Raw genomic sequence first — 27,951 nt, forward strand, 5'->3', positions numbered from 1 at the left:
GTCTCTGCTTTATTCCAGGGACTGGTACAAAATGAGGGAGGGTCGGGATTTTGGGGAGGGGGCTGCACCCCCAAATCCCCAGTGCAGGAATTTGGGGAGGGGGTGCAGCCCCAAATCCCCAGTGCAGGAATTTGGGGAGGGGGTGCAGCCCCAAATCCCCTCTGCAGGTTTTTTTGGGGAGGGGGCTGCACCCCCAAATCCCCTCTGCAGGAATTTGGGGAGGGGGCTGTGCCCCTAAATCCCCTCTGTGGGGTTCTGGGGTGGGGGTGCAGCCCCAGTGCAGGGTTTTGGGGAGGGGCTGCACCCCCGAATCCCCTCTGCAGGAATTTGGGGAGGGGGCTACGCCTTGGCCCCCGCCGGGACCCCCTGAGCCGCCGTCAGCTGCTGCAGCTTCTGCGTCATCATCTCCAGCACGGCTGGGGGGAGCGGGTCAGGGCACCCCGAAAACGGGGGCACCCCAAAAATGGGGGCACCCCAAAACTGGGGAGGGGTCAGGGGGGACATGGGGGAAACCCTGGGAGGGGGGAAAGGGGGACCCAAAAAAACGGGGGAGACCCCAAAACCAGGAAGGGAAAAGGGGAACCCCAAAGCAGGGGAAGCAAAACGGAACCCCAAACAAAGGGAGGGGAAAAGGGCACCCCAAAATCTGGAGGGGAAAAGGGGGACCCCCAAACCAAGGGAGGGGTTGGGGATGGGAAGGTCCTGAATGTGGGGAGGGGTCTGGAGGAAAATGGGACAAAGGAGAGGACCCCAAAAGTGGGGAGGGGGGAACGGCGACCCTGGGACTGGGAGGGACCCCAAAAGTGGGGAGGGGTCTGGGGGACTGGGGGACTCTGGGACCAGGGGGAACCCCGAAATTTGGGATGGGGTAAAGGGGGGTCAAGGAGGGACCCCAAAAATTAAGGGGGGAAAGGTCAGGGGGTGTTTGGGGGTGTCTGGGGGGGACCAGAAGGGCTCAGGGGGTGACTGGGGGGGTCCTGGGGGTATTTGGGGGGGTCCCAGGGGAGTTTGGGCACTCTGGGGGTCTCAGGGGGGGTCCTGGGGGTCTCAGCGGTATTTGGGGGGGGTCTCAGGGGTATTTTGGGGGTACCCACCCTGTTTCATGGCGTGCTTCTCCTGCAGGGCCGCTTGGGTTTTGGGTGTTTTGGGGTGGGGGTCCCGGGGATGTTTGGGCACTCTGGGGGTCTCAGGGGGTATTTGGGGGTGTCCTGGGGGTCTCAGGGGTATTGGGGGGGGGGTCTCAGGGGTATTTTGGGGGTACCCACCCTGTTTCATGGCGTGCTTCTCCTGCAGGGCCGGTTGGATTTTCTCCATTTGCCGCGTCAGGAATTCGATTTTGCGCTTGAAAAACGCCCGGGCGTCGTCGGCTGACTGGGAATGGGGGAAAAATGGGGAAAATGGGGAAAAATGAGGAAAAAATGGGAAAAATGGGGAAAAATGAGGAAAAAATGGGGTAAAATTGGGGAAAATGAGGAAAAAATGGGGTAAAATTGGGGGAAATTGGGAGAAAATTAGGAGGAGGAAATTGGGGAAAATTGGGAGAAAATTAGGAGGAGGAAATTGGGGAAAATTGGGGGGAAATGAAGAAAAATGGGGTGGGAAGTGGGAAAAACAGGGGGAAAATGGAAAAATTGGGTAAATTAGGGGAAAATAGGGGAAAATTGGGGGGAAATGGGGTGGGAAGGGGAGAAGAGAGGGGAAAATTAGGAAAAATTGTGTGGGAATGAGGGAAAACCAGGGAAAATTAAGGGAAAATGAAGAAAAATGGGGTGGGAATGGGGGAAAATGGGGAAAACAGGGAAAAAGAGAAATTTGGGGGAAAATTGGGGTAAATTAAGGGGAAATTTGGATAAAATGAAGAAAATGGGGTGGGAATGGGAGAAAATGGGGAAAATGGGAAGACTGGGGGAAAACCAGCAAAAATTAAAGGGGAAATGAAGAAAAATAGGGGGGGAAATGGGGGAAATGAGGGGAAAATGAAGAAAAATAGGGTGGGAATGGGGGAAAATGGGGTGAGGGAAAATTCAGGGTGGGAATAGGAGGAGAGAGAGAAATGGGGTGAGAAAATGAGGAAAAACAGGATGGGGAAAAAAGGAAAATAAGGGAAAAAACATTGGAAAAACACGATGGAAATGGGAGGAAATAGGGGAAAAAATGAGGGAAAAAATCGGGGGGGAATATGGGAAAAATGGGGGAAGATGGGGGGGAACTGGGGTGGGAAATATGGGAAAAAAAGGGGGGAAAGAGGGGTGGGAAATAAGGGAAAAAACATCGGAAAAATGGGTCTGAAATGGGGGGAAATAAGGGAAAAAATGCTGGGGAAAAAAGGGAAAAAATGGAAAAAATGGGGTGGGGAAGTGGGGAAGGGGGGAAATGGGATGGACAGGTGGAAATGGGGGTCCCCAGCCCCCCCAAACGCCCCCTGCCCACCTTCTCCACGTAGTAACCGGTGCCCACATCCACCAGCACCGTCCGTGTGTCCTGCAGCTTGCCTGGCACGTACATCTGGGGGGGTCATGGAAAACGGGGGGCACAAAGGGGGGCACAGGGGGCACAAAGGGGGGCACCCACCCACCCACCATGGGGGTCTGGGGGGTCCCAGGAGCAGCAAAAGGATACAGAGCTGGTGAGAGGCACCAGGAGATCCTTCCCTGTGGAAAGAGGGGGATCAGGACACCCCAAAACCACCCCAAAATCCCCTCCCCAGGGGTTGATTTGGGTTGGGGGGCCCCATTGGGCTTTGGGGTTTAGGAACCCCCTGGTTTGGGGGTTCCCATTAGGATTTGGGGCTCCCCCATCAGGATTTGGGGTTTAGGAATAATCTCTGGTTTTGGGGACCCCCATCAGGATCTGGGGCTCTCCCCCAGCTCCCTCTGGGTTTGGGGACCCCCCCTTTGGGTTTGGGGACCCCCCCTTTGGGTTTGGGGACCCCCTTTAGGTTTGAGGAACCACCTCAAAATTTCCCCCACCCCCCTCAGGATTCCCATCAAGATTTGGGGACCCTCCCCAGCTTTTGACCCCCCCCCCCCCCTCAGGATTTGGGGGTTCTCCCCCATAATTTAGGACCCCCCCTTTGATATCTGAGGACCCCTCCGGGTTTTGGGGACCCCCTGAGGATTTGGGACCCCCCCCAAATCCCAATTTGCCCTCCCCATAATTCACAGACCTCCCACAGGATTCACAGCTCCCCATCACAATTTGGGGGCTCCCCCCAGGTTTTAAACCCCCCGGATCCAGATTTGGGGGATTTTGGGGACCCCCCCAGTGAGGATTTGGGGGTTTTTTGGGGGGTCTCACCCTCATTGCCTTTGTGCAGCACATTCAGGCACTCCTTGGCCTCCACGAACTTGGTCTGCACCACCTTGAGCTGCGCCAGGGACGAGGACAGGAACTCCACCTCCTGCGGGGAATTTGGGGGTGTCCAGGGGGTCTGGGGGGGTCCCAGGATTGAGGGGAGACCCCCAGGGTTGGGATTTGAGGGAGGGGGTCCAAAGGGGGAGACTCCCAATGGTCCCAAAGGGATGAGGAGGATGCGACGCTTTTTGGGGAGGGGGTCACGGAAATTGGGGTGGGCGCCAAGGGTGGGGGGCACCCGGGGGCTCTGCGACCCTCCCCAAACCCAGAGCCCCCCAAATTCACCTCCTGCCCCTCATGATCTGTGACCCCCGGGCCTCAGGACCCCCAAATCCCCCTCAGAGCCCTCCAAGCCGGGGCCCCTGCCCGCCGGGACCCCCAAAATCCCCCCAGCCCTGCTCCAGGCGGGACCCCCCGACCCCCAAAACCCCCTCAGGAGCCCCAAATTCCCCCAAGCCCTCCCAGCCCTGTTCCAGCCGCCCTTGGAGCAGCTCCAGCCGGGACCCCCGACCCCCAAAACCCCCTCAGGAGCCCCCCAAATTCCCCTCCAGCCCCTCATGATTTGCACCAGCTGCGACCCCCGGGCCTCGGGACCCCCAAAACCCCCCAGCCCTGCTCCAGCCGGGCCCCCCAAACTCCCCTCAGGACCCTGCCCAGACCCCTCCCATCCCCGCATCTCCTCCACCCACACTCCCCCCTGCCCCCGTACCGCGACCCCTCCCTCCGCACGACCCCCAAACCTCCCCCAGAGCCCTTCCCGATCCCCCCGGCACCTGTTCCAGCTGCCCCTTGAGCAGCTCCAGCTGGGGCAGCCCCAGTTCCCCCACGCTCACGGTTTGCGCCATCTTGGACCGCCCGCCCTCAGCCGGGGCCGCGGCCGCCGCCGCAGCGCCCCCTGGCGGCTCGGAGGACCGGGCACCGCCATTTGTGAGGGCACCCCCTGGCGGCTCGGAGAACCGGGCACCGCCATTTGTGAGGGCACCCCCTGGCGGCTCGGAGAACCGGGCACCGCCATTTGTGAGGGCACCCCCTGGCGGCTCGGAGAACCGGGCACCGCCATTTGTGAGGGCACCCCCTGGCGGCTCGGAGGACCGGGCACCGCCATTTGTGAGGGCACCCCCTAACGGCTCGGAGGACCGGGCACCGCCATTTGTGAGGGCACCCCCTAACGGCTCGGAGGACCGGGCACCGCCATTTGTGAGGGCACCCCCTGGCGGCTCGGAGGACCGGGGGGGGAGGGTGGGTTCTAAGAAAAGATTTTTTGGGGGTCCAGGAGAAATTTGGGGGGGGCCTAAGAGATTTGGAGGGGCCCAGAAAGACTCAGGAGGGGTCAGTGCAGAGGCAGCAGCTTTATTGTTGCAAAACAGGCAAAAATAAAAACAAATTTTGTTAAAAATTTTGTTAAAATTCTGTTAAAATTAAGGCAGTTCCGACTCTCCCCTCTCCCTTCAGACAGCCCAAAAATCCCCGCGGGGTGGGAGCCCCAAAATTGTCACCAGAGGCAATGGGGGGACCCCAAAATTAACAAATGGGGGAGTCCAGAGGCCACAAGTGGACCCCAAAATGCCACCCCAGGCAATGGGGGCACCCCCCAGTTCTCCCCTATAAATAATGGGGGGACCCCAAAAACAACTGGAATCCCCCCCGAAAATTCACTCCAGGCAATGGGGGAACCCCAAAGGTGACAAAGGAACCCCAAACCCTCAGTCCTGACAATGGGGAAACCTGAAAAACACCAAAGGGACCCCAAAAATTCACTCCAGGGCAGCTCTGGGCAATGGGGGAACCTCAAAAACACTAAAGGGACCCCAAACCTTCACTCCAGGGCAGCTCTCTCAGAAATGGGGGGACCCCAAAGATGACAAAAGGACCCCAAACTTTCACTCCTGACAATGGGGGAAACCCAAAGATGCCAAAGGGATCCCAAACTCTCACTCCAGGCAATGGGGGAACCCCAAAAGCACCAAAGGGACCCCAAACTCTCACTCCCAACAATGGGGGAAACCCCAATCCCTCACTCCTGGCAGTGGGGGAACCCCAAATCTTCACTCCTGGTAATGGAAGAGCCCCGAAGAGACGCCAAACCCTCACTCCAAGCATTGGGGGGACCCCAAAGATGACAAAGGAACCCCAAACCCTCACTCCCGGCAATGAGGGAACCCCAAAAGCACCAAAGGGACCCCAAACTCTCACTCCCAACAATGGGGGAACCCCAAACCCTCACTCCTGGCAATGAGGGAACCCCAAACCCTCACTCCCGGCAATGAGGGAACCCCAAAGATGCCAAAGGCACCCCAAACCTTAACTCCTGACAACAGGGGAACCCCAAACACCTCAAGGCCCCCCGGGCCCCCCTCAGCAGAGGCTGACGGGCAGCCCGTAGGCCACGGGCGCGGCCCCGATGAGCGATTTGAGGCGGGGGGCCTGGCGGGCCTGGGCCAGCTGCCCCAAAAGGGGGGTCCCGGGGCCCCCCCCCAGCCACCCCCGCAGCAGCGCCTGCGCCAGCCGGTCCAGGTCCCGGTCCGTGACGTCCCACAGGTTCCCCAGCACCAGCGGGCTGGAAACGGGGGGAAGACACCAAAATGGGGGTGTGAGAGCCCAGGTACAGAGAGAGACCCCAAATATAGAGACACCCCAAAACGGGGATGTGAGATATCAGCTAGAGAGAGAAATACACCCAAATACAGAGACACACACCCTAAATACAGAGAGAGATGCACCCCAAATACAGAGAGACCCCAAAATGGGGCTGTGATCACAGGGAGAATCCCCAAAAATAGAGACACCTCAAAGTCCCAGAGCCCCAAACCCCCAAAACCACCACTAATCCCCAAACTCCCAATCCCCAACTCCAATCCCCAAACCCAAACCACCAATCCCCAAATCCCAAACCTTCAACCCCAAATCCCCATTCCCCCAAACCTCCGACCGCAAACCCCAATCCCCCAAATCTCCAAACGCCCAAACCCCAAATCCCCAATCCCCCAAACCTCAAACTCCAAACCCCCAATCCTCAACCCCCAACCCTCAAACCTCCAAATCCCAATTCCCTCAATCCCAAACCCTCAATCCCAAACCTCTAACCCCAATCCCGCACTCACCACCCGGCCAGGACGAACTTGAGCACGGGGCCCGAGGGCTCGAGCGTTCCCCGCGGGGCGAGGGCGGCGCTGGAGCAGCCGAAGAGCAAAACCACGGCCCGGCAGGGGAGGCGGGCGAGGCTCTGCCCGTCCAGGAGCCGCGCCCCGGCTCCGTGACCGGCGTAACTGCGGGGATGGACCCCAAAATCAGCCCCAAAACCGACCCCAAATCAGCCCCAAACCGACCACAAAACCAGCAGGGAGTGCTGAAAAAAAAAGCTCCAAAAATACCCCAAATCTGACCCCAAAACTGACCCCAAACTCACCCCTAATCAGCGCCAAATTCAGCCCCAAATATCCCCAAAATCCAACCTCAAATCATCCCCAAACCAGATCCCAAATCTACCCCAAAATCTGGCCCCAAATCCAGTCCTGAATCAGCCCCAAATCGCCCCAAAATCCAACACCAAATGTCCCAAAAAGTCAACTCTAAATCCAGCCCCAAATCTCCCCAAAATACAAACCCCAAATCATCTCCAAACCCAGCCCCAAATCTCCCCCAAATCCAACCCCAAACCCGACCCCACATATCCCCAAAATCCAACCCCAAATGAGCCCAAAATCCCTCCCAAACCCGACCCCAAATCAGCCCCAAATCCAACCCCAAATCTGGCCCCAAATCCAGTCCTGAATGAACCCCAAATCCCCCCCCCACTCAGCCCCAAATCCACCCCAAAATTCAATTCCAAATCAGCCCCAAATCTCCCCAATATCCAACCCCAAATGTCCCGAAAATTCAACCCCAAATCCAACCCGAAATGTCCCGAAAATCCGACCCCAAATCAGGCCCAAATCTCCCCAAAATCCCCCCCAACCCCGACCCCAGCCCCCCGGTTTTTGGGGGGTCTCTCACATGTAGAGGTCGCGCTCCCCCAGTGCCTCCTGCAGCTGCTGCGGGGTCGGCGCCGCCCCCGAGACCCCGCGCCAGCCGGGCTCGCTGGGAATGGGGGAAAAACGGGGAAAAAATGGGAAAAAGGGAAAATCGGCATGGGAGACCCCGCGCCAGCCGGGCTTGCTGGGAATGGGGGAAAAATGGGGGAAAAAAATGGGAAAAAAGGGAAAATCAGCATGGGAGACCCCGTGCCAGCCAGGCTTGCTGGGAATGGGGGAAAAATGGGGGAAAAATGGGAAAAATGGGAAAATTGGCATGGGAGACCCTGTGCCAGCCGGGCTCATTGGGAATGGGGGAAAAACGGGGCAAAAAATGGGAAAAATGGGAAAATCGGCATGGGAGACCCTGCGCCAGCCAGGCTCGCTGGGAATGGGGGAAAAACGGGGCAAAAAATGGGAAAAATGGGAAAATTGGCATGGGAGACCCCGTGCCAGCCGGGCTCGCTGGGAATGGGGGAAAAACGGGGCAAAAAAAATGGGAAAAATGGGAAAATCGGCATGGGAGAAGGAAAATGGGGGAAAAGGGGCAGGGTTTGGGGTGCAGAACCCAAACTGGGGAGAAAGGGCAGGATTTGGGGTTCCCTAAGAAATTTTGGGGTTTTGAAAGGGATTTTTAGGGTCCTTGAGGGGTATTTTGGGATTCTGTGGGGATTTTTGGGATCCTGGAGAGGATTTTTGGGATCTCAAGTGGTTTTTTGGGATTCTGGGGGTATTTTGGGGGTCCTGGAGGGGATCTTTGGAATCCCAGGGGTATTTTTGAGATCCCAGGGGGCTTTTAGGGTCCTGAAGGGGATTTTTGGGATTCCAGGGAGGATTTTGGGATCCCAGTGGGGTTTTTGGAGTCCCAGGGTAATTTTTGGGGTCCCAGGGGTGTTTTTGGGGTCCTGGTGAGGATTTTTGGGATTCTGGGGGGGTTTTTGGGGTCCCGGGGGTGGTTTTGGGGCGGCACCTCTCGAACCAGGCCCGGAACCGCTCCTCGGTGCCGCCCAGGTCCCGCTGGGGGTTCAGCACGTAGAAAGCGTTTTTGGGGTTCACGCCCCGGCTCAGCACCGACCCCGAGCGCTGCAGGGAAACGCCGGGGGGTGAGGGACCCCAAAACGGGAACGGCACCCACGTGTGTCCCAGGTGTGGCCCTGTCCCAGGTGTGTGTGCCCAGGTGTCCCTATTCCCCAGGTGTGTCCCTGTCCCCAGGTGTGTCCCAGGTGTGTCCCTGTCCCCAGGTGTGTCCCTGTCCCCAGGTGTGTCCCTGTCCCCAGGTGTGTCCCAGGTGTGGCCCTGTCCCCAGGTGTGTCCCTGTCCCCAGGTGTGTCCCTGTCCCCAGGTGTGTCCCAGGTGTGGCCCTGTCCCCAGGTGTGTGTGCCCAGGTGTGGCCCTGTCCCCAGGTGTGTCTCCAGGTGTGTCCCCGTCCCCAGGTGTCCCTATTCCCCAGGTGTGTCCCTGTCCCCAGGTGTGTCCCCAGGTGTGTCCCTGTGCCCAGGTGTGTGCCCAATCTCAGGTGTGTGTCCCTGTCCCCAGGTGTGTCCCCAATCCCAGGTGTCCCCAGGTATGTCCCTATTGTCCAGGTGTGTCCCCAATCCCAGGTGTGTGCCTGACCCCAGGTGTGTCCCAGATGTGTCCCCAACCCCAGATGTGTCCCTGTCCCCAGGTTTTTGTCCCTCTGGTGTACCTGCAGGAGCTGATCCCAAATCAGCCCCAAACCCCATTTTGTCCCTCCAATCCCAGCTGTGTCCCCAATCCCAGCTGTCCCCAGGTGTGTCCCCAGTCCCAGGTGTGTTCCAGGTGAGTTCCTGTCCCAGGTGTGTCCTCAATCCCAGAGGTTTGTGGCTGTCCCCAGGTGTGTCCCTGTCCCCTCAGGTGTCCCCAATCCCAGATGAGTGTGTCCAATCCCAGGTGTGTCCCTGTCCCCAGCTGTCCCCGTACCTGTTGTGCCAGCCCGTAGCACAGCAGGAAGCGCAGCCCCGGCAGTGTGTGTGCCCATTCCCAGGTGTGTCCCAGCTGTCCCCAGGTGTGTCCCAGGGGTGTGTCCCTGTCCCCAGGTGTCCCCAGCTGTCCCCAGGTGTGTCCCTGTGTCCCCAGGTGTATCCCCAGGTACCTGTGCTATCCTATAGCACAGGCAGTGTGTGTCCCAAGTCCCAGGTGTGTGTGTGTGCCCATTCCCAGGTGTGTCCCAGCTGTCCCCAGGTGTGTCCCAGCTGTCCCCAGGTGTGTCCCAGCTGTCCCCAGGTGTGTCCCCAGGTACCTGTGCTATCCTGTAGCACAGCAGGAAGCGCAGCCCCGGCAGTGTGTGTGCCCATTCCCAGGTGTCCCCAGGTTTCCCCAGGTGTGTCCCTGTGTCCCCAGGTGTCCCCAGGTGTCCCCAGGTGTGTCCCCAGGTACCTGTTGTGCCAGCCCATAGCGCAGCAGGAAGCGCAGCCCCGGCAGTGTGTGTGCCCATTCCCAGGTGTGTCCCTGTGTCCCCAGGTGTGTCCCTGTGTCCCCAGCTGTCCCCAGGTGTGTCCCTGTGTCCCCAGGTGTGTCCCCAGGTACCTGTGCTATCCCATAGCGCAGCAGGAAGCACAGCCCTGGCAGCGTGTGTGCCCATTCCCAGGTGTGTCCCTGTGTCCCCAGGTGTCCCCAGGTGTGTCCCCAGGTGTGTCCCCAGGTACCTGTTGTGCCAGCCCATAGCGCAGCAGGAAGCACAGCCCTGGCAGCGTGTGTGCCCATTCCCAGGTGTGTCCCTGTGTCCCCAGGTGTCCCCAGGTGTCCCCAGGTGTGTCCCCAGGTACCTGTTGTGCCAGCCCATAGCGCAGCAGGAAGCACAGCCCTGGCAGCGTGTGTGCCCATTCCCAGGTGTGTCCCTGTGTCCCCAGGTGTCCCCAGGTGTGTCCCCAGGTACCTGTGCTATCCCGTAGCGCAGCAGGAAGCGCAGCCCCGGCAGCCGCGTCACCGGAACGTTCCGCAGGGTCCCGGAGCTCTCCCAGGGGAGGCGCTGCAGGTGCTGGGACAGGGACGGGACAGCGTGAGGGAAAAAGGGAAAGGGGAGGAAGAGGAGGAGGAGGAAGGGGAGGAGAAAGGGGAGGAAGAGGAAAAGGGAGGTGAAGAAGAGGAGGAGGAAGAAGATGAGGAAGGGGAGGAAAAGAAAGTGGGGGAAAGGAGGAAGAGGAGGAGGAAGAAGGGAAAGGAAGAAGAAAAGGAGAAGGACGAAGGAAAAAGGAGGAGGAAGAGGAGGAAAACAAAGACGAAGTGGTGAAAAGGAGGAAGAGGAGGAGGAAGAAGGAAGAGGAGGAGGAAAAGGAGGAAAGGGGAGAAAGGAGGAAGAAAACAGAAAAGGAGGAGAAAGAGGAGGAGGAAGAAGGAAAAGGAGGAGGAAGAGGAGGAAAGGGAAGGAAGAAGGGGGAGGAAAAAGGAAAAGGAGGAGAACGAGGAAGAGGAGGAAGAAGGAAAAGGGAAGTGGGAATAGGGAGAAGAAGAGGAAGAGAAGGAGGAAGAGGAGGGAGAGGAAGAGAAAGTGGGGAAAAGGAGGAGGAAGAAGAGGAGGAAAGGGGAAGCGGGAGTAGGGAGAAGAGGAGGAGGATGATGGTGAGGAAGGGAGGTGGGGACGCAGGCCGGGCTCTCACCCTGTCCAGCAGCAGCACCAGGGACCCCGCGCTGCCCCCGGGGCTCTCCCGGCGCCGCTCCAGGGCCTCGTCCAGCAGCAGCCGCGCCCGCAGCGGCCGGGCCGGGCACAGGGCAGCGGCCAGAGAGCGGGCATCGGCCACGGGGAGCACGGACAGCAGCACCTGGGGAGGGACAGCGATGGTTACAGGGGGAAAACCCCCAAAAATGCGATCAGAACCCCAAAATGTGGGAGAAGCCCGGGCCGGGCACAGGGCAGCGGCCGGAGAGAGCGCTGAGAGCAACACCTGGGGAGGGAGAGGGATATTACGGGGGAAATCCCAAAATGTGGGATCAAAACCCCAAAATGTGAGAGAACCCCAAAATCTGGGAGAACCCTGGGCTGGACACAGCGCTGCGGCCAGAGACCGGACATCAGCTGGGGACAGCACTGGCGGCAGCACCTGGGGACACAGAGGGACAGTTCCAGGGGGAAATCCCAAAAAATGGGATCAGAACTCCAAAATCTGAGACCAGCACTCCAAATTCTGTGATCAGAACCCCAAATTCTGGGATCAGAATCCCCAAATTCTGGGATCAGAATCCCAAAATCCAGGATCAGAACCCCAAAAAATCCTGGGATCAGCACCCTCAAATTGAATGATCACCACCCCAAATGCCAAACCCCAACTCCCAATCCCAAATCCCAGTCCCAAAACCAAATCCCAACTCCCAAATTCCAAATTCCCAAATCCCAGCCCCATACCCAGAGCAGGGCGGGCTCGGGGCGCTCCCAGCCGCATTCCTGGAGCAGCCCCAAACCCCAAATCCCAAATTCTAAACCCCAAATCCCAAACCCCAGCCCCATACCCGGAGCAGGGCGGGCTCGGGGCGCTCCCAGCCGCATTCCTGGAGCTCCTGGAGCAGTTGGGACAATTCCTGCTCATCCAGGGGGGAATTCTCGGGATCCCGGGGCAGCAGCAGCCCCCGCCAGCACCCCAAAACCTCCGAGTCCAGGCTCTGGATCAGGCTCTGGGGAAAAACACACAATGGGAACGGGATCCCGACCCCAAAAATCTGGGATTGCTATGGGAAATCCCTCAGGAATCCCAGCAAAAGTCCCAAAGGAAATCCCAGCAGGAATCCCAGGGAAAATCCCACAGGGAATCCCACAGGAATCTCAGGGAAAATCCCACAGGGAATCAGGAAAATCCCATGGAATCTCAGGGGGATTTCCAGGGAAAATCCCATCAGGGATCCCAGGGAAAATCCCAGAGAATGTCAGGGAAAATCCCATTGAATCTCAGGGTATTTTCCAGGGAATCCCAGGGAAAATCCCATTGGGGATCTCAGGGAAATCCCACAGGGAATCAGGAAAATCCCATTGAATCTCAGGGGGATTTCCAGGGAATCCAAGGAAAAATCCCACAGGAATCCCAGGGGAGTTTTTCAGGGGGTTTTCCAGTGAATCCCGGGGGAGTTTTGGGGTTTTTTCCCGGATTTTGGGGTCCCTGTCCCACCTGCATGCGCAGGTCCAGCCGGGATCGCCGCTCCCACCACTCCTGGCGCTCGGTGCAGGCGTTGGCCTCGCGCTGCTCCCGCTGGATCCGCTCGAATTCCCGCAGGATCCTGCTCAGGGGGGCCTGGAATGGGACAGGAAGGGTTTGGGATCCCCAGTCCTTGGAATCTGGAGGGGTTTGGGATCCCAATCCCTGGAATTTGGGGTGACCCCACTGTTCCCACTGGATCCGCTCAGCAGGGCCTGGAATGGGACAGGAGGGGTTTGGGATCCCCAGTCCTTGAAATTGGGAGGGGTTTGGGATCCCAATCCCTGGAATTTGGGGTGACCCCACTGTTCCCGCGGGATCCCGCTCAGGGGGGCCTGGAATGGGACAGGAAGGGTTTGGGATCCCCAGTCCTTGGAATCTGGAGGGGTTTGGGATCCCAATCCCTGGAATTTGGGGTGACCCCACTGTTCCCACTGGATCCGCTCAGCGGGGCCTGGAATGGGACAGGAGGGGTTTGGGATCCCCAGTCCTTGAAATTGGGAGGGGTTTGGGATCCCGGTCCCTGGAATTTGGGGTGACACCCCAAATTCTGCTGGATCCACTCAAATTCCCACAGGATCCTGCTCAGGGGGCCTGGAATGGGACAGGAGGGGTTTGGGATCCCAGTCCCTGGAATGGGACAGGAGGGGTTTGGGATCCCCAATCCTTGAAATTGGGAGGGGTTTGGGATCCCAATCCTTGGAATTTGGGGTGACCCCACTGTTCCCACTGGATCCATTCAAATTCCCGCAGGATCCTGCTCAGGGGGGCCTGGAATGGGACAGGAGGGGTTTGGGATCCCCAGTCCTTGGAATCTGGAGGGGTTTGGCATCCCAATCCCTGGAATTTGGGGTGACCCCACTGTTCCCACTGGATCCGCTCAGCGGGGCCTGGAATGGGACAGGAGGGGTTTGGGATCCCCAGTCCTTGAAATTGGGAGGGGTTTGGGATCCCGGTCCCTGGAATTTGGGGTGACACCCCAAATTCTGCTGGATCCACTCAAATTCCCACAGGATCCTGCTCAGGGGGCCTGGAATGGGACAGGAGGGGTTTGGGATCCCAGTCCCTGGAATGGGACAGGAGGGGTTTGGGATCCCCAATCCTTGAAACTGGGAGGGGTTTGGGATCCCAATCCTTGGAATTTGGGGTGACCCCACTGTTCCCACTGGATCCATTCAAATTCCCGCAGGATCCTGCTCAGGGGGGCCTGGAATGGGACAGGAGGGGTTTGGGATCCCCAGTCCTTGGAATCTGGAGGGGTTTGGGATCCCAATCCCTGGAATTTGGGGTGACCCCACTGTTCCCACTGGATCCGCTCAGCGGGGCCTGGAATGGGACAGGAGGGGTTTGGGATCCCAATCCCTGGAATGGGACAGGAGGGGTTTGGGATCCCAATCCCTGGAATCTGGAGGGGTTTGGGATCCTAATCCTTGGAATTTGGAGGAGTTTGGGATCCCAGTCCCTGGAATTGGGAGGGATTTGGGATCCCAATCCCTGGAATTCAGGGTGACCCCTTGAATTCGTCACCCCCTTGCTCCCCCCCCTTGAATTCCTGCAGAACTCTCCTCAGGGTGGCCTGGAATGGGACAGGAAGGGTTTGGGATCCCCAATCCTTGAAATCAGGAGGGGTTTGGGATCCCAATCTCTGGAATTTGGGGTGACTCCGCTGCTCCCACTTGAATTCCCACAGGACCCCGCTTGGGGTGGCTGGAATGGGACAGGAGGGGTTTGGGATCCCAATCCCTGGAATCGGGAGGGGTTTGGGATCCCAGTCCCTGGAATTTGGGGTGACAACCCAAATTCTGCTGGATCCATTCAAATTCCCACAGGATCCTGCTCAGGGGGGCCTGGAATGGGACAGGAGGGGTTTGGGATCCCCAGTCCTTGGAATCTGGAGGGGTTTGGGATCCCAATCCCTGCAATGGGGAAGGGTTTGGGATCTCAATCCCTGGAACGGGGAGAGGAGGATGAGGATGGATTTGGGATCCCAATCTTTGGAATTGCAGGTGTCCCCATCCCAGGAAAAGGAGGAAGAGGAGGAAAGGAGGGCGAGGAAGAAAAGGATGGAGCCAGGATCCCATGCCTGTAATGGTCAGGGCCCTCCACCCCTCCCAGGAGAAGGATGAAGATGAGGAGGAGGACAGAGATGAAGATGAGGATGAGGAGAAGGAGAAAGAGAAGGAGGAGGATGACGATGAGGAGGAGGACAGAGATGAAGATGAGGATGAGGAGAAGGAGAAAGAGAAGGATGAGGAGAAGGAGGATGAAGATGAGGAGGAGGATGAGGAGAGGGAGAAAGAGAAGGAGGAGGATGACGATGAGGATAAAGATAAGGATGAAGACGAGGAGGAGGATGAGAATGAAGATGAGAACAAAGATGAAGATGAGGATAAGGATGAAGACGAGGATAAGGAAGAAGACGAGGATAAGGAAGAAGACGAGGATAAGGATGATGATGACAAAGACGAGGATGACGATGAGGAGGATGAAGCTCCCTCTGACCTGGCAGCGCTCGGTGGCGATGCGCACGCTGACGGGCTCCTGGCCGCGCTCCAGCCGGGTCAGCAGCAGCGTGTCCCCGAGGGCACCGGGGGTGGCACTGACCAGGGACAGCTGGCACACCGTGACACCTGAGGGGACACCCCAAACGTGGCACTGACCCTGGAATTCCCCAAAATTCCACCCCACGAAATCCCAAATCTGGAAAAATTCCAACCATTCCCACCCCATCCAAGGCCACCTCCGTGTCCCCAAGGGCACCGGGGGTGGCACTGACCAGGGACAGCTGGCACACGGTGACACTTGCGGGGACACCCCAAATGTGGCACTGACCCTGGAATGCCACCCCATGGAATCCCAAAACTGGAAAAATTCCCAGACCTAAATTCCAACCATTCCCACCCCATTCAAGGTCACCAAATACTCAAACTGGGAATTTGGGATTTTATCCCCAGACTGGGAATTTGGGATTTCCCAACCCTCAAACTGGGAATTTGGGATTTTATCTCCAGACTGGGAATTCGGGATTTCCCAACCCTCAAACTGGGAATTTGGGATTTTATCTCCAGACTGGGAATTCGGGATTTCCCAACCCTCAAACTGGGAATTCGGGATTTCCCAACCCTCAAACTGGGAATTTGGGATCTCCCAATCCCCACGCTGGGAATTTGGGATCTCCCAGTCCCCAAACTGGGAATTTGGGATCTCCCAATCCCCACGCTGGGAATTTGGGATCTCCCAACCCTCAAACTGGGAATTTGGGATCTCCCAATCCCCACGCTGGGAATTTGGGATCTCCCAATCCCCACGCTGGGAATTTGGGATCTCCCAGCCCCCAAACTGGGAATTTGGGGGTCTCCCAGCCCAGAATCCCAGCACTGACCATTGGGAATCTTCTGGAGCTGCTCCCGGAACCGCTCCCGCTGCGCCGGCCCCAAACCCGCGGAGCTGAACTGGAAAAGCTCCTCGAGCTCGGCCAGGTGGGACTGGGAATCCTGGGAATCCTGGGAATTTTGGGAATCCAGGGAGAGGCCCCGGAGCTGATCTGAGATGTCCCCTCCGGCTGCTGCTGCTTTCCTCTTCTTCCTGTGGGGTCATCCCAAAATTCCTTGGGATGGGGCCGGGATGGGGATTTGGGGATGGGGGATGAGGGATATGGGGGTGTGGGATCTGGATATGGGATTGGGATATGGGGGTGTGGGATCTGGATATGGGATTGGGATGTGGGGCTGTGGGATCTGGATATGGGATTGGGATATGGGATACAGGATATAAGATACAGGATATGGGATGGGGATGTGGGAATATGGGAGATGGGGTGTGGGATATGGATATGGGATAAAGGATATGGGATACAGGATGGGGTTATGGGATTGGGATGGGAATATGGGAGATGGGATCGGGATATGGGATGCAAGATATGGGATGTGGGACGTGGAATACAGGATGGAAATATGGGAGGTGGGATGTGGGATATGGGATGAGGAATATGGGTATGGGATACAGGATATGGGATGTGGGATCTGGTATAAGCCCCATTCCCTGTTGGGATGTAGGATATGGGATGAGCCCCTTCCCCATGGAGGAATCATCAATGGGGACATTGGAATGGGGACATTGGAATGGGGACATTGGAATGGGGACATTGGAATGGGGACATTGGAATGGGGACAGGGACATTGACATGGGGCACTGGAAGGGACAGGGGACACTGGACAGGGATGGGGACACTGGATGGGGACACAGGACAGGGGATGGGGACACAGGACAGGGATGGGGACACTGGATGGGGACACAGGACAGGGAACGCTGGACAGGGCATGGGGACATTGACATGGGGCACTGGAAGGGGCCACTGGATGGGGACATTGGGACACTGGACAGAGCCACTAGGAAGGGACAGGGGACACTGGGAAAGGGACACTGGGAAGGGGACAGGGACATTAACATGTGGCACTGGAAGGGGCCATTGGATGGGGACATTGGAAAGGGGACACTGGACAGGGATGAGGACACTGGGAAAGAAACACTGGGAAGGGGGACAAGGACATTGGACAGAGATGGGGACACTGGGAAAGGGACAGGGATGGGGACACTGGGAAGAGGATGGAGACACCAGACAGGGACAGGGACACTGGACAGGGACACTGTGAAGGGGACAGGGACAGGGATGAGGACACTGGATGGGGACACTGTGAAGGGGACAGAGGACAGGGATGAGGACACTGGATGGGGACACTGTGAAGGGGACAGAGGACAGGGATGAGGACACTGGATGGGGACACTGGATGGGGACACTGGGAAGGGGACAGAGGACAGGGCGCCACACAGAGGTGCCACCCCGTGACCCACCGTGCCCTGGCGTGGACGATGGCCAGCAGCTGGTGGCGCAGGGTGACACCCAGGGACTCGGCCAGCAGCCCCGCCGTGCCCAGCGGGTCCCTGTCCCCCAGGGCCAGCGCCAGCAGCTGGCACAGCTGGGCATAGACAGAGCCCGGGGGACAGTGCCCGAGCCAGGCCAGCGCCTCGGCCAGCAGCGAGCGGACGGCGGCCAGGGAGGGGACACCTGTGGGGACAATGGGGACAGCGGTCAGTGGGGACAGAGGGGACAGCGGCCAGGGAGGGGACACCTGTGGGGACAATGGGGACAGCGGTCAGTGGGGACAGAGGGGACAGCGACCGGAGAGGGGACAGTGGTCAGTGAGGGGACCGTGTCCGGAGAGGGGGCACCTGTGGGACAGAGGGGACAGGGGACAGTGGTCAGTGAGGGGCCAATGTCCAGTGTGGGGTCACCTGTGGGGACAGAGGTCACAGTGGTCAATGGGGACAGAGGGGACAGTGGCCAGAGAGGGGGCACCTGTGGGACAGAAGGGACAATGGGGACAGTGGTCAGTGAAGGGTCACCTGAGGGGACAGAGGAGCCAGTGGTCAGTGGGGACAGATGGGACAGTGTCCAGTGAGGGGACAGTGTCCAGTGAGGGGTCACCTGGGGGGACAGAGGGGACAGTGGTCAGTGGGGACAGGAGGGGTCAGGACAGGACAGACAAAGTTTGGGAAAAGTTTGGGAGGAAAAGTTTTGGGGAAGAAGGGAAAATTTGAGGGGAAGAGGTGAAGTTTTGGGGAAAAGTTCTGGAGAGAAAACTCCTGAGAAAAAGAAGGAAAATTCCTGGAAAACGAAGGAAAACCCCTGGAAAAGCCAGGCCATGCCCAGCTGAACCCCAAAATCCCCCCAAAATTCCCCAAATCCTGCAAATTCCAGGTGCTCACCAGGCTGGGCAGAGGGCTGGGGTCCCTCTGGATTTGGGGGATCCCCCTTGTCCCCAATTCCTGGCATTTCCTTGCTGGCCCCACCTGGAAAAGATGGAGCAGTTTTGGGGTTAAAAAAGGCAAATTTGGGGTCACCAAGGTGAAACCTCCCCCAAAATCCCCCAAACTCACCTGGGGGTAGCGGGGGGAGCTCGAAGCTCATCTCCTCTTCCTCCTCCTCCTCTTCCTCTTCCACGGCCCTCAGGGGGTCCCGCTCCTCAATCCCAGAAAATTCCCAGTTCCTCTTTTCCTCCAAAATTCCACTTTGGGGGTTCCCCCTCTCCTTCTTCTCCCTGGGACCCCCAGCCCGGCGGGGTCCCCTATTCTCCTTCTTCTCCAGAGGTTTTTTGGGTTTTCCCTTCTCCTTCTTTTCCACATTTTCCGTTTTGGGGTTTCCCCTTTTTCCCGCATTTTCCATTTTGGGATTTCCCATTTTTTCCACATTTTCCATTTTGGGATTTCCCATTTTTTCCACATTTTCCATTTTGGGATGTCTCGTTTTTTCCATTTTGGGATCTCCCATTTTCTCCACATTTTCCATTTTGGGATTTCCCATTTTTTCCACATTTTCCATGTTAGGATTTCCTGTTTTTTCCACATTTTCCACTCTGGAGTTTCCCCTTCTTTCCCTCTTTTCCAGAGCCATTTGGGGGATGTCATTTTCCTTCTTTTCCACATTTTCCTCGTGCTTGATTCCCCTTTTTTCCCTCTTTTTGGGGGTCCCCAGCTCCTTTCGGGGCCGTCCCCGCCGGGTCCGAGCCCCAATTCCTGGAGAATTCCTGGGGGATTTTTGGGGCTGAATCCTCCTCTTGGCACAGGAACTTTTCTGGGTGGTTTTGGGGGGATCTGGGGGATTTTGGGGCTCCTCGGGGTCGCTGTCACTGAATGTCACCTGAAAGAGAGGGGACAAAGGGGTTCAGCACAAAATTTTCAGCCCAAAATTTTTCCTCAACTTCCAAAGCTTTCCACATGAAGTTCCCCCAACCCCACCAAATTTTCCCCCTAAAACTTTCCTTCATTTCCCAAAATTTCCTCTCCAAAATGTTCCCTCACAAACTTTTTCTACCCCCCAAAATTTTTTCCCCATTTTAAACTTTTCCTTTTCCCCCCAAAACTTCTCCTCTCCCCCAAAGTTTTCCCTTCCAAAATCCTTTTCCCTTCCCAAACCTTCATCCCCAAATTTCCCCTCCTCCAGATTTCCCCCCAAATTTCCCTTCCCAAACCTTTCCCCCCCAATCATTTTCCCCAAAACTTTCCCTCCTCCCGATTTTCCCCCCAAATTTCCCCCCTAAATTTCCCTTCCCAAACTTTCCCTCCTCCCAATTTCCCCCCAAATTTCCCTTCCCAAACCTTTCCCCCCCAATCATTTCCCTGCAAAAAATTTCCCTCCTCCCGATTTTCCCCCCAAATTTCCGTCCCCAATTTCCCTCCCAATTTCTGCCCCTCAAACTTCCCATCCCAAATTTCCCTTCCCAAAGTTTTCCCCCCAAAATTTTCCCTCCAGATTTCCATCCCAAACTTTCCCTCCACCCAATTTCCCCATCCCAAATTTCCCTTCCCAAACCTTTTCCCCCCCAAATTTCCATCCCAAATTTCCCTTCCCAAACCTTTTCCCCCCAAATTTCCCCATCCCAAATTTCCCTTCCCAAATTTTCCCCCCCAAATTTCTCTTCCCAAACCTTTCCCCCCAAAATTTTCCCTCCAGATTTCCATCCCAAACTTTCCCTCCACCCAATTTCCCCATCCCAAATTTCCCTTCCCAAACCTTTTCCCCCCAAACTTTCCCCCCCAAATTTCCCTTCCCAAACCTTTTCCCCCCAAATTTCCATCCCAAATTTCCCTTCCCAAACCTTTTCCCCCCAAATTTCCATCCCAAACCTTTTCCCCCCAAATTTCCATCCCAAACCTTTCCTCCACCCAATTTCCCCATACCAATTTCCCCATCCCAAACCTTTTCCCCCCCAAATTTCCATCCCAAATTTCCCTTCCCAAACCTTTTCCCCTCAAATTTCCCCCCCAAATTTCTCTTCCCAAACCTTTCCCCCCAAAATTTTCCCTCCAAATTTCCCTTCCCAAACCTTTCCCCCTCAATAATTTCCCCCCAAATTTCCCTCCCCACACTCACCCTGATGCGGGACTTGACCCTGGCTGGGATTTTGGGGGCCCTGCGGAGCCGGGAGCGGCCCCCGGGCGGGGAGGGCTCCTCGCTGAAGATGGTGAAGGGGGTCCCAGGCCCCCCCAGCAGCGGCTTTGGGGGCACCCCCAATTTGGGGTGGGGGGTGCAGGGCCCCCCTGGTCTCAGGACAATGGGGGGAACCTCGGGGTCCGAGTCCCCAAGGGCGAAAACGTCCCCAAATTTGGGGGGCTTCACTTTTGGGGTCTTTCCGATCTTGGTTCTGGGGGGTTTGGCTTTTTGGGGTTCAGTTTTGGGGGGAGCTTTGGGGGTTTTTTGGGGTTTTGCGGGGTTGGGGGTGGGTGGGGGACGGGGGGTCCAGGCCTGGGCCAGGACATCGTCCATGGAGTGACCGAGGGCGGTGGCCACGCGGCCGAGGGTGGCCACGGCTTTGGCCAGCAGCAGAGTGGCCACGGCCACCCCCAGGCCGGCCACGGGGGGACTGAGGGACCCCAAAAGGGTCAGACCCCGCTCCAGCTCCTCATCCCAAACTGGGGGGCACTGGGAGGGACCGGCCAGGCTCTGCAGGGCCAGCGTGGAGTAGCCAGTGGCCACCAGCTCAGCCAGGGGGCCCGGGGTGCTGTCCCAAAGGGGGTCCCCATCCCTGGTGGTGTCCCCATCCTCAATGGTGTCCCCATCCCTGGTGGTGTCCCCATTCCCAGAGGGGTCTCTGTGCCTGGAGGGATCCCACAGGTCTCTGTCCCCAATGGTGTCCCCGTTCCTGGAGAGGTCCTGCACACTCCTGTCCCCAGAAATGTCCCTGTCCCTGATGATGTCCCCATTCCCAGAGGGGTTTTTATTCCTGGAGGGCTCCTGCTGATTTCTGTCCCCATTCCCAGGAATTCCCTTATCCCTGAAGGTGTCCCCACTCCCAGAGTGGTCCTGCAGACTCCTCCTGTCCCTGATGGTGTCCCCATTCTCTGAGGGGTCTGACACACTCCTGTCCCCATCCCTGACAATGTCCCCATTCCCAGAGGGGTCTGACACACTCCTGTCCCCATCCTTGACCATGTCCCCATTCCCAGAGGGGTCTGACACACTCCTGTCCCCATCCTTGACCATGTCCCCATTCCCAGAGGGGTCTGACACACTCCTGTCCCCATCCCTGACAATGTCCCCATTGCCAGGAATTCCCTTATCCTTTATAATGTCCCCATCCTCAGAGGGGCCCTGCAGCTTCTTGTCCCCATTCCTGATGATGTCCCCATTGCCAGAGGGGTCTGACACACTCCTGTCCCTGTCCCTGCCCATGTCCCCAAGCCCCACGCCCTGCACCCTGCCCCACAGCTCCCGTGCCAGGCGGGTGCCAGCGCTGGCACACCGGGGCAGCACCCTCCTGACCAGTGCCAGCCCCGGTGCCACCTCCCCGGCCAGCAGCCACGTCCTGGCCTGTGCCAGGAGCCAGCGCAGCCCCAGGGCCACCAGGGCAGGGTCACAGCAGAAGGAGCAGGGACATCCCGAGGGGTGGGACAGGAATTCCAGACTTTTCCAGGCTTTTCTCTCCTTCAGCTCCGGCGAGGCCGTGAGGGCGTCCGGCTGCTCCGGGAGCGCGGCCGGGGCCAGCAGGGCCAGGGAGGGACCCTTCAGGAACTCCTCATCCTCATCCCCGCCAGGAACGGGGTCAGGAATGGGGTCCAGGGGGTTCCTCCTGTCCAGGGGGCCCTTCCGGAGCTGGATCCTGGCCCGGCGGGGCCGAGGCTCCCGGCAGGGTTTGGGTTCTGGAAAGGGAATTCAGGGAGGATTTGGGGTTTGGAGTCATGGAAAGGACGTTTGGGGTTCTATTCCCAGCTGGGTTTGGGTTCTGGAAGGGGAATTCAGGGAGGATTTGGGGTTTGGAGTCATGGAAAGGATGTTTGGGGTTCTATTCCCAGCTGGGTTTGGGTTCTGGAAGGGGAATTCAGGGAGGATTTGGGGTTTGGAGTCATGGAAAGGATGTTTGGGGTTCTATTCCCAGCTGGGTTTGCATTCTGGAAGGGGAATTCAGGGAGGATTTGGGGTTTGGAGTCATGGAAAGGATGTTTGGGGTTCTCTTCCCATTGGGATTGAACTCTGGATGGGATGGAAGGGATGTTTGGGGTTTGGAGTCATGCAGGGAATGAATCCCAGCTGGGTTTGGGTTCTGGAATGGGAATTGAGGAAGGATTTGGGGTTTGGAGTCATGCAGGGAATGAATCCCAGCAGGGTTTAACTCTGGAGGGGATGGAAAGGATAATTTGGGATTTTCCAGCCCAGAGAAGGGTCCAAAAATTTGGATCCTGTCCGAGCTTGATCATTCCCCCAGACCCAAAATGGGATCTCCGGGATTTCCCCCATTCCCAAACTGGGATTTCCCCCATTCCCAAACTGGGATTTCCCCCATTCCCAAACTGGGATCTCTGGGATTTCCCCCATTCCCAGATGGGATCACTGGGATTTCCCCCATTCCCAAACTGGGATTTCCCCCATTCCCAGATGGGATTTCCCCCATTCCCAAACTGGGATTTCCCCCATTCCCAGATGGGATTTCCCCCATTCCCAAACTGGGATCTCTGGGATTTCCCCCATTCCCAGACCGGTGTTTCCCCATCCCAGTGCTCACCAGTCTGTGGCTGGAGCAGGAACTGGGCGTGCTGGAGGTGGGACTGGCTCAGCTCCAGCTCCCCCTGCTGCAGCTCCAGCTGGGACTGCAGCACCAGGAACCACGCACACCTGCGGGGAAACGGGGAAAAATGGGGGAAAATGGGGGGAGGGGAATGGGGGGGGGGGGGGAAATGGGGGCAGGAAATGGGGAAAAATGCAGAAAAAGACCCCTCAGAGCCCACTGGAGCTGGGAGGGAGGTGGGAATGAGCTCCTGCCCCTACCATTCCTAAGGGATCCTGATCCCAATCACTCCAATGATGCCATTGCCAATCCCAATGACCCCAATGACCCTGTTCCCAATCCCAGTAACCCCAATCCTATTCCAAATGACCCCAATGATCCTGTTCCCATTCCCAATGACCCCAATCCCATTCCCAATGACCCCAATCCTATTCCAAATGACCCCAATCCCATTCCCAATGACCCCAATGACTCAAATGACCTCATTCCCAATTCCAATGATCCCAATGACCCCAACCCCATTCCCAATGACCCCAACCCCCTTCCCAATGACCACAATGACCCCAACCCCATTCCCAATGACCTCAGTCCCACCACTGACCGGCGGGCGGCCTGCAGGTGTCCGGCCATGCTCAGTCCCTCAGTGCTGGTCACCAATGAGACCCCAATCCCAATGACCCCCAATCCCATTCCAAATGATCCCATTCCCAATCCCAATGACCCCAATCCCATTCCAAATGATCCCGTTCCCAATCCCAATGACCCCAATGATGCCATTCCCAATCCCAATGACCCCAATCCCATTCCCAGCCCCACCACTGACCGGCGGGCGGCCTGCAGGTGTCCGGCCATGGTCAGCCCCTCAGTGCTGGTCGCCAATGACCCCAATCCCATTCCCAATGACCCCAATCCCATTCCCAATGACCCCAATCCCATTCCCAATGACCCCAACCCCATTCCCAATGACCCCAATGACCCCATCACTGACCGGCGGGCGGCCTGCAGGTGTCCGGCCATGGTCAGCCCCTCGCTGCAGAAGGCCCTGGCCCTGCACAGCACCTCGCAGTGGCCCAGCAGCGTCACCAGGCGCTGGCAGCAGCCCAGGGCGTCCCCCAGCACCTGCCACTTGTGCACCAGCGCCGGGCCTGGGGACAGCGGGGTGGCAGTGGGAACACTGGGGGAGACACGGGCTGGGGAGGGGGCTGGGGAGGTGGAGTGGGGAATGGGGAGGGGTCCCGGGGAGAAGGAGCCATTCCCGGGGGAGATGGAGCCATTCCCAAGGTTCCTGGACCTTCCCATGGAGTTCAGCTCATTCCAGATCCCAACCCTTCCTGAGGGACCCCAACCCATCCCAGAGGTTCCTAGGGACCCCAAGCCCATCCCAGGGACCCCAAGCCCATCCCATCCCACCTCATGGACCCCAATCCCATCCCAAGGACCCCAGTCCCATGCCAGGGACCCCAAACACATCCCATCCTACCCCACCCCATCCCAGGGACCCCAATCCCACCCCAGAGACCCCAATCTCCATCCAATCCCATCCCAGGAACCCCAATCCCACCCAGGGCCCCCCAGCCCACCCCAGGGAGCACAATCCCATTCAATCCCACCCCAGGGACCCCAATCCCACCCCAGCGATCCCCACCCCACTCCAATGATCCCAATCCCGTCCCAGGGACCCCAACCCCACCCCAGGGACCCCAATCCCACCCCAGCCCATCACTGACCGCAGTCGGGGCCGGGCTCCTCGGGCGGGCGGCCGCGGGCGCTGCCCAGGACCTCGCTGCCCATCAGGGACACCAGGACGCTCCTGAGCAGCTTCTGCGCCTCCAGCAGGGCCACCTTGGGGCTGCTCCAGCCTGGAATTCCATGGGATCAGCACTGGGGATCCCCAGCCCTTCATCCTCCTCCTCACAGCAAAGGAGGAGGAATCGTGACTCACCCTTCCTTTTCCTCCTCGTCCCAAATCCACTCTTCCTTCTCCTCTCTAAACTTTCTCCTCAACCCAAACTCTCTTTCTTCCTCTTGCTCATTCCCCAAAGTGTTTCTTTCTGTGTTTCTCTTTATCCCTAAATTCCCTTCCTCTTCATCCTCCTCATCCCAAAACTCCGTCCCTCTTCCTCCTCTTCATCCCTAAACTCCACTCCCTCCCCTCCTCCTCATCCTAAACTCTCTCCCTCTTCCTCCTCATCCCAAAACCCCTCACTCCTTTTTCTCCTCCTCATCCCAAACTCTTCCTCCTCACCCCAAAACCCCCCTCCCTCCTCTTCCTCCTCCTCACCCCAAAACTCCCTCCCTCTTCCTCCTCATCCCAAACTCTCCCTCCCCATCCTAAAACCCTTCCATCCTCTTCCTCCTCATCTCAAACTCCAAACCCCTCCATCCTCTCCCTCCCCATCCCAAACCCCTCCGTCCCTCTGTCCCCACCCCAAACCCCTCCGTCCCTCTGTCCCCACCCCAATTTCCCCTTTTTCCCCACCCTGCAGCCGGATCAGCTCCCGCATTGGCGGCTCCAGGTGCGCCGGGGGCAGCTCCAGGAACGAGGCCAGGACCTGCAGGGCCTGGGCCTGGGCCAGGAACCAGCCCCGGGTGGGCCTGGGGGCCTGGGGCTCCCTCAGGGCCTGCAGCAGCAGGGGCACACCCTGATCCGCCTGGGAAATGGGAAAAATGGGGAAAAATGGGGAAAAATGGGATTTGGGGTCATGGGGGTGATCCCATTGCAATCCCACCCATCCCAGTCCTCTTATTCCATCCCAGTCCTTTTATCCCATCCCAATTCCACTCATCCCATTCCTCTTATCCCAATTCCCTTCCAGCAGCAGGGCCACGCCCTGATCCACCTGTAAAAACGGGGAAAAATGGGAAAAAATGGGATTTGGGGTCATGGGGGTGATCCCATTGCAATCCCACCCATCCCAGTCCTCTTATTCCATCCCAGCCCTTTTATCCCATCCCAATTCCACCCATCCTATTCCTCTTATCCCAATCCCCTTCCAGCAGCAGGGCCATGCCCTGATCCACCTGGAAAAATGGGAAATATTGGTAAAAACGGGAAAAAATGGGGAAAAAGTGGGAGAAAAAATAGGAAAAAAGGGAAAAAAAAGGAGGAAATGGGGGAAAAAATGGGGGGGAAAAAGGGGGGAAAAAGGGGATTTGGGGTCATGAGGTTGATCTCATCTGAATCTCACCCATGCCAGTCCTTTTATCCCCTCCCACTCCCCTTACCCCAAACCCCCCACCCCAAACTTCCCTATTTTTTTAATATTTTTTTGAGGAAATTCCCCATTTTTTGCCTTTTTCTGGAGGCAGCAGAGCTGGCTGCGCAGCAGGAGCCGGGAGTGGCGCAGGAGCAGCCGGGAATCCTCGGTGCCCTCGTCCTCCCCCAGGCAAAATTCCAGCTCCTCCAGGAAAACCTGGGAATGCCACACCTGGATCAGCACCAGCAACCCCAAACCCCATCCTGGGAGGGGGATTTTCCCAGGATTTTTTGGGATTTTCCTGGGATTTTTTGGGATTTTTGGACACTCGTAGTTCCCAGCAAGTCCCAAAGCAACTGAAATCCTTTTCCTGGGATTTTTTGGGGTTCCCAGGGTGTCCCAAACCCACTGAAATCCTTCTCCTGGGATTTTCAGGGTTTCTGGAGTTCCCTGGGTGTCCCAAAGCCTTCCTGCAGGGGATTTTCCTGGAATTTTTAGGATTTTAGGACACCCACAGCTCTCAGGGTGTCCCAAACCCACTGAAATCTTTTCCTGGGATTTTCAGGATTCCTGGATTCCCTTGGTGCCCCAAACCCTTCCTAGGGATGATTTTCCCAGGATTTTTGGGATTTTCCCAGGGTTTTTGGGATTTTCCTGGGATTTTTTGTGATTTTGGGACACCCACAGCTCCCAAAAAGTCCCAAACCCACTGAAATCTTTTCCTGGGATTTTCGGGATTCCTGGATTCCCTTGGTGCCCCAAACCCTTCCTGGGGGATGATTTTCCTGAGATTTTGGAATCCTGGACTTCCCCTATCCCAAGGGTTATTCCCATATTTCCCTGGATTTGGGAAGAACATTCCCAAATAATTTCCCGGGATTTCCCTGGGTTTTGAAAGGACATTGCCAGATTTCCCTGGATTTGGGAAGGACATTCCCTGGATTTGGGAAGGACATTCCCAGGACACCCCCAGGATTTCCCAGGACATTCCCAGGATTTCCCAGGACACTCCCAGGACATTCCCAGAATTTCCCAGGCCATTCCCAGGATTTCCCAGGACACTCCCAGGCCATTCCCAGATTTCCCAGGACATTCCCAGGATTTCCCTGGATTTTCCAGGACATTCCCAGGATTTCCCAAGCCATTCCCAGAACATTCCCAGATTTCCCAGGCCATTCCCAGGACATTCTCAGGATTTCCCAGGACATTCCCAGGACACTCCCAGGATATTCCCAGGACATTCCCAGATTTCCCAGGATATTCCCAGGATTTCCCAGGCCATTCCCAGGCCATTCCCAGATTTCCCAGGACATTCCCAGGACATTCCCAGATTTCCCAGGACATTCCCAGGATTTCCCAGGACATTCCCAGGCCATTCCCAGATTTCCCAGGACATTCCCAGGACACTCCCAGGATTTCCCAGGCCATTCCCAGGATTTCCCAGGACACTCCCAGGCCATTCCCAGATTTCCCAGGACATTCCCAGAACATTCCCAGATTTCCCAGGCCATTCCCAGGACATTCTCAGGATTTCCCAGGACATTCCCAGGACACTCCCAGGCCATTCCCAGGATTTCCCAGGCCATTCCCAGATTTCCCAGGCCATTCCCAGGATATTCCCAGGATTTCCCAAGCCATTCCCAGGACATTCCCATATTTCCCAGGCCATTCCCAGGATTTCTCAGGACAT

At 57.5% G+C, this 27,951-nt stretch overlaps 2 protein-coding genes across 2 annotated transcripts in view; both read right to left on the bottom strand.

Moving 5' to 3' along the window:
- Positions 1-4,223, bottom strand: PFDN5 (prefoldin subunit 5). Its single transcript, XM_058822184.1, has 6 exons — positions 4,128-4,223; positions 3,298-3,400; positions 2,620-2,651; positions 2,431-2,505; positions 1,266-1,371; positions 1-416 (listed from the first exon to the last, which is right to left on the bottom strand). Exons 1-6 carry the CDS (start codon positions 4,197-4,199, stop codon positions 340-342), a joined length of 465 nt encoding a protein of 154 aa, XP_058678167.1. The 5' UTR covers positions 4,200-4,223; the 3' UTR covers positions 1-339.
- A 1,486-nt stretch (positions 4,224-5,709) lies between these two features.
- Positions 5,710-27,951, bottom strand: part of ESPL1 (extra spindle pole bodies like 1, separase) — a 35,311-nt gene continuing 13,069 nt past the window's right edge. The window contains exons 14-34 of the mRNA XM_058822004.1: positions 26,380-26,524; positions 26,076-26,085; positions 25,544-25,715; positions 24,792-24,923; positions 24,053-24,209; positions 23,062-23,171; positions 21,912-22,201; positions 20,436-21,872; positions 18,443-19,202; positions 18,272-18,355; positions 17,357-17,570; positions 15,888-16,090; positions 15,008-15,135; positions 12,479-12,601; positions 11,829-11,990; positions 10,982-11,143; positions 10,261-10,362; positions 8,335-8,447; positions 7,348-7,431; positions 6,456-6,620; positions 5,710-5,911 (exon numbers count right to left, since the gene is read on the bottom strand). Coding sequence (XP_058677987.1) covers positions 5,710-5,911; positions 6,456-6,620; positions 7,348-7,431; positions 8,335-8,447; positions 10,261-10,362; positions 10,982-11,143; positions 11,829-11,990; positions 12,479-12,601; positions 15,008-15,135; positions 15,888-16,090; positions 17,357-17,570; positions 18,272-18,355; positions 18,443-19,202; positions 20,436-21,872; positions 21,912-22,201; positions 23,062-23,171; positions 24,053-24,209; positions 24,792-24,923; positions 25,544-25,715; positions 26,076-26,085; positions 26,380-26,524 — 4,955 coding nt within the window. The remainder of the gene's footprint in view (positions 5,912-6,455; positions 6,621-7,347; positions 7,432-8,334; positions 8,448-10,260; positions 10,363-10,981; positions 11,144-11,828; positions 11,991-12,478; positions 12,602-15,007; positions 15,136-15,887; positions 16,091-17,356; positions 17,571-18,271; positions 18,356-18,442; positions 19,203-20,435; positions 21,873-21,911; positions 22,202-23,061; positions 23,172-24,052; positions 24,210-24,791; positions 24,924-25,543; positions 25,716-26,075; positions 26,086-26,379; positions 26,525-27,951) is intronic.

Source organism: Ammospiza caudacuta, chromosome 31 (assembly GCF_027887145.1).
Source record: "Ammospiza caudacuta isolate bAmmCau1 chromosome 31, bAmmCau1.pri, whole genome shotgun sequence".
NCBI classification, from domain to species: domain Eukaryota; kingdom Metazoa; phylum Chordata; class Aves; order Passeriformes; family Passerellidae; genus Ammospiza; species Ammospiza caudacuta.